This window comes from Montipora capricornis, chromosome 14 (assembly GCF_036669925.1).
Source record: "Montipora capricornis isolate CH-2021 chromosome 14, ASM3666992v2, whole genome shotgun sequence".
Taxonomy (NCBI): domain Eukaryota; kingdom Metazoa; phylum Cnidaria; class Anthozoa; order Scleractinia; family Acroporidae; genus Montipora; species Montipora capricornis.
In genome coordinates this window covers 30982214-30984713 of record NC_090896.1, presented here as the reverse complement: position 1 = coordinate 30984713, position 2500 = coordinate 30982214, and the positions used below count along the sequence as shown (strand labels likewise).

Sequence of the window (2500 nt, the reverse complement as noted above, 5' to 3'; positions counted from 1 at the left end):
AAGGGTTATGTCTTGTGTTCTTTGGAGTTAACTTCGCCATATGTCGCTCAAACTTGTCAATATTCCCCTTACTTGGTACTACAGAGAGCATGCCACCGACAATTGAATCCCTGAACGACAAAACAGAAGTCTTATCTCCCCATGAATCTGTCCCGATCCATGTCTTTCCTTCTAGATTTTGGCGTTCTGCCTCTTCCAGAAAAGCTAGAGCATTTGGTAAGTCGGAGAACAAGACGACTACTTTTGCAAGATGGTCAGCTTTCAGTGCACGAACTATGCGAGCAACCTGAGCTTTGGTATCTGTAAGCGTGTAATCGGGATGGAAAAGCTCGTCTACAGAGATGCAAACGTTCATCGTCTTTATCTCGCGTTTGAATGCTTCGATTCCAAGTCGCCCGTAATCTTCGTCTGTAGCTATCGTCGAAACGTAGCTCCATCCGTAGAAAGTCACAAGATCTGCAATGACCTGCGCTTGAATGTGATCTGGAGGGATCGTTCTTAAAAATGACGGAAAATTCGCTTTGTTGCTTAGCGAAGGACTGGTCGATGAATAGCTAATTTGAGGAACTGAGACAACACCAAGAATATAACCCGCTGCCTTAGATATTTTAGAACCAGCGCCTCCAATTACGGCAATGACGGAAGAATTAGAACAGGTTTTATTCGATTGATCGCCTTTGTCTTTAAAGGCACGATATCCCGAGATAAAATCAAGGGCAACATTCATTGCAAATTGTACGTCATTTGCGCTGTCCCGTATATCGTATCCCAGCGTAATATTAGGAAGGATTTCTGTGCTATTGTTGATCTCTTCTATGGCAAATAACATCGCCTCGACCCACATCAATCCAAAGAGGTTCATTCTATAGCACCCTTCGACTCCACGGCGAGGAGATGCGAATTTCTGGAAACGCTGATTGGTAGTTTGGCATTTTGTCGCGTTTTTCTCGCTCAAAAACACGGGAAATAATCCTCCAATGATAAAATCCCCATCGAAGTCTAGCGCTTGCGTAGGATGGTTCAAAATGGATCCGTCCAAGGCTTTTGACTTGGAGAGATTCGGAATGAAAATTAAACAGAAGAGGCACGCATAAAAAAAGCAATAAAAAATCAACCGTTTTCTCTGAAGTCCCCGTGTTGAAGTCATTAAATATACCAGGAGGTACTCTAGCTTCATTGACCTTTATGCTCAGATTAATGATATAAAACTATGAATGTATGCTAATGCCTTCGAGATGAGCGACAAAGTCTCGAGAAGAGCAGCACAGTTGAGCAATCTGCAACGAGAATGTCAAAGAACATTGTTTGTCAAAAAAAAACAAATTTTTCCAAGAAACTCCTAAATATCAAAGGTTTGTCAATCTTTGGTTGCACGATGTAAAGAGGCAAAAATCCTCTTTGAGCCATTCGTACTTACTGTTAAAAGCTGATTTTTTGGGCATAAACGTTGCAAACTGAAGAGAATTGGGCGACAGTTGAAACTTAACAACGCCGAAATTATGACCATAACTAAAGAGTAACTAAACAAATAAAAACTCTGATCTTTAATAATTCATGAAAGTACACGATTTGAAAGCTGTTTAAATAATATCATATGATAATTATTACTATTTTTATTACTATACTTTTACGATTATAATTATTATTACTATTTTGTTAATATTTATTGGGGTTGAATGTGAATTGGGACATCGTCCTGGTTTCTTCTCCAGTTGCTGATGTTATTTTGTACGCGCAACAAATTCAATAAAGTAAAGTAAACTGAAAATTTTATTGCTTGATGCAATTATTTTAAATTAAATACCGGATCACACAAAACACCGTCATGCAGGCTGTTATAATAATTGGATATACACAAGAGCCGGAATCAACGATTTATTCTGCTTCTTCTGAGGTAGAAATGCAGCGAAAACTTGAACTGAATGCGATATGTGCTATGTAGTCTACTCAAACGAAAATGGATATACATACCCTTTCTGTTGGGAAAAAATTTTAAGAAGCATTAAAAAATTACCTGTGTGTGTGAGTAAATAAAAGGCCACTATTTTGGTAAAAAGTTGAAAACATGAAGGGTTCTCATATTGTAGCAACGGCTAAACTATAGTTCAATCACATTACTGCTTCATAATAAAAGGTTGGTTCAAATGCAGGGTTTTAACAGATATTAATTAATTTTAAGAAATTTAAGTTAGGATGAGACAGAGGAGGACGTAACAGCCACATATTGGAAATGCTAATATGAAATGATTTTCTGAGCAAAAGATTATCGAATTTAGAAAACAACTTAAGACATCACGTGCTTTACCACCTGCGCGATGTTTCACTCGGAAAATATTTAATTAGCTTTGTTTGCTTTCTGTCATGCATATATCGCCAAACAGATTATCTCAGTTGTTCATAACACCGGCTAACTTTATTAGTTGAAATATTACACACTCGATATATTGATGGTTTGCATCATCTGACGTCGAGTCGGTCATGTTGGTACCAGTACAGAACA

General features: G+C 37.9%; 1 protein-coding gene across 1 annotated transcript in view; it reads right to left on the bottom strand.

The window, feature by feature from the left end:
* The window catches only part of LOC138032986 (extracellular calcium-sensing receptor-like), a 7513-nt gene extending 6284 nt beyond the window's left edge, over positions 1 to 1229 (bottom strand). The window contains exon 1 of the mRNA XM_068880711.1: positions 1 to 1229. This exon is cut by the window's left edge and continues 402 nt beyond it. Coding sequence (XP_068736812.1) covers positions 1 to 1177 — 1177 coding nt within the window. The 5' untranslated portion in view covers positions 1178 to 1229.
* Between the last annotated feature and the right edge of the window lie 1271 nt (positions 1230 to 2500).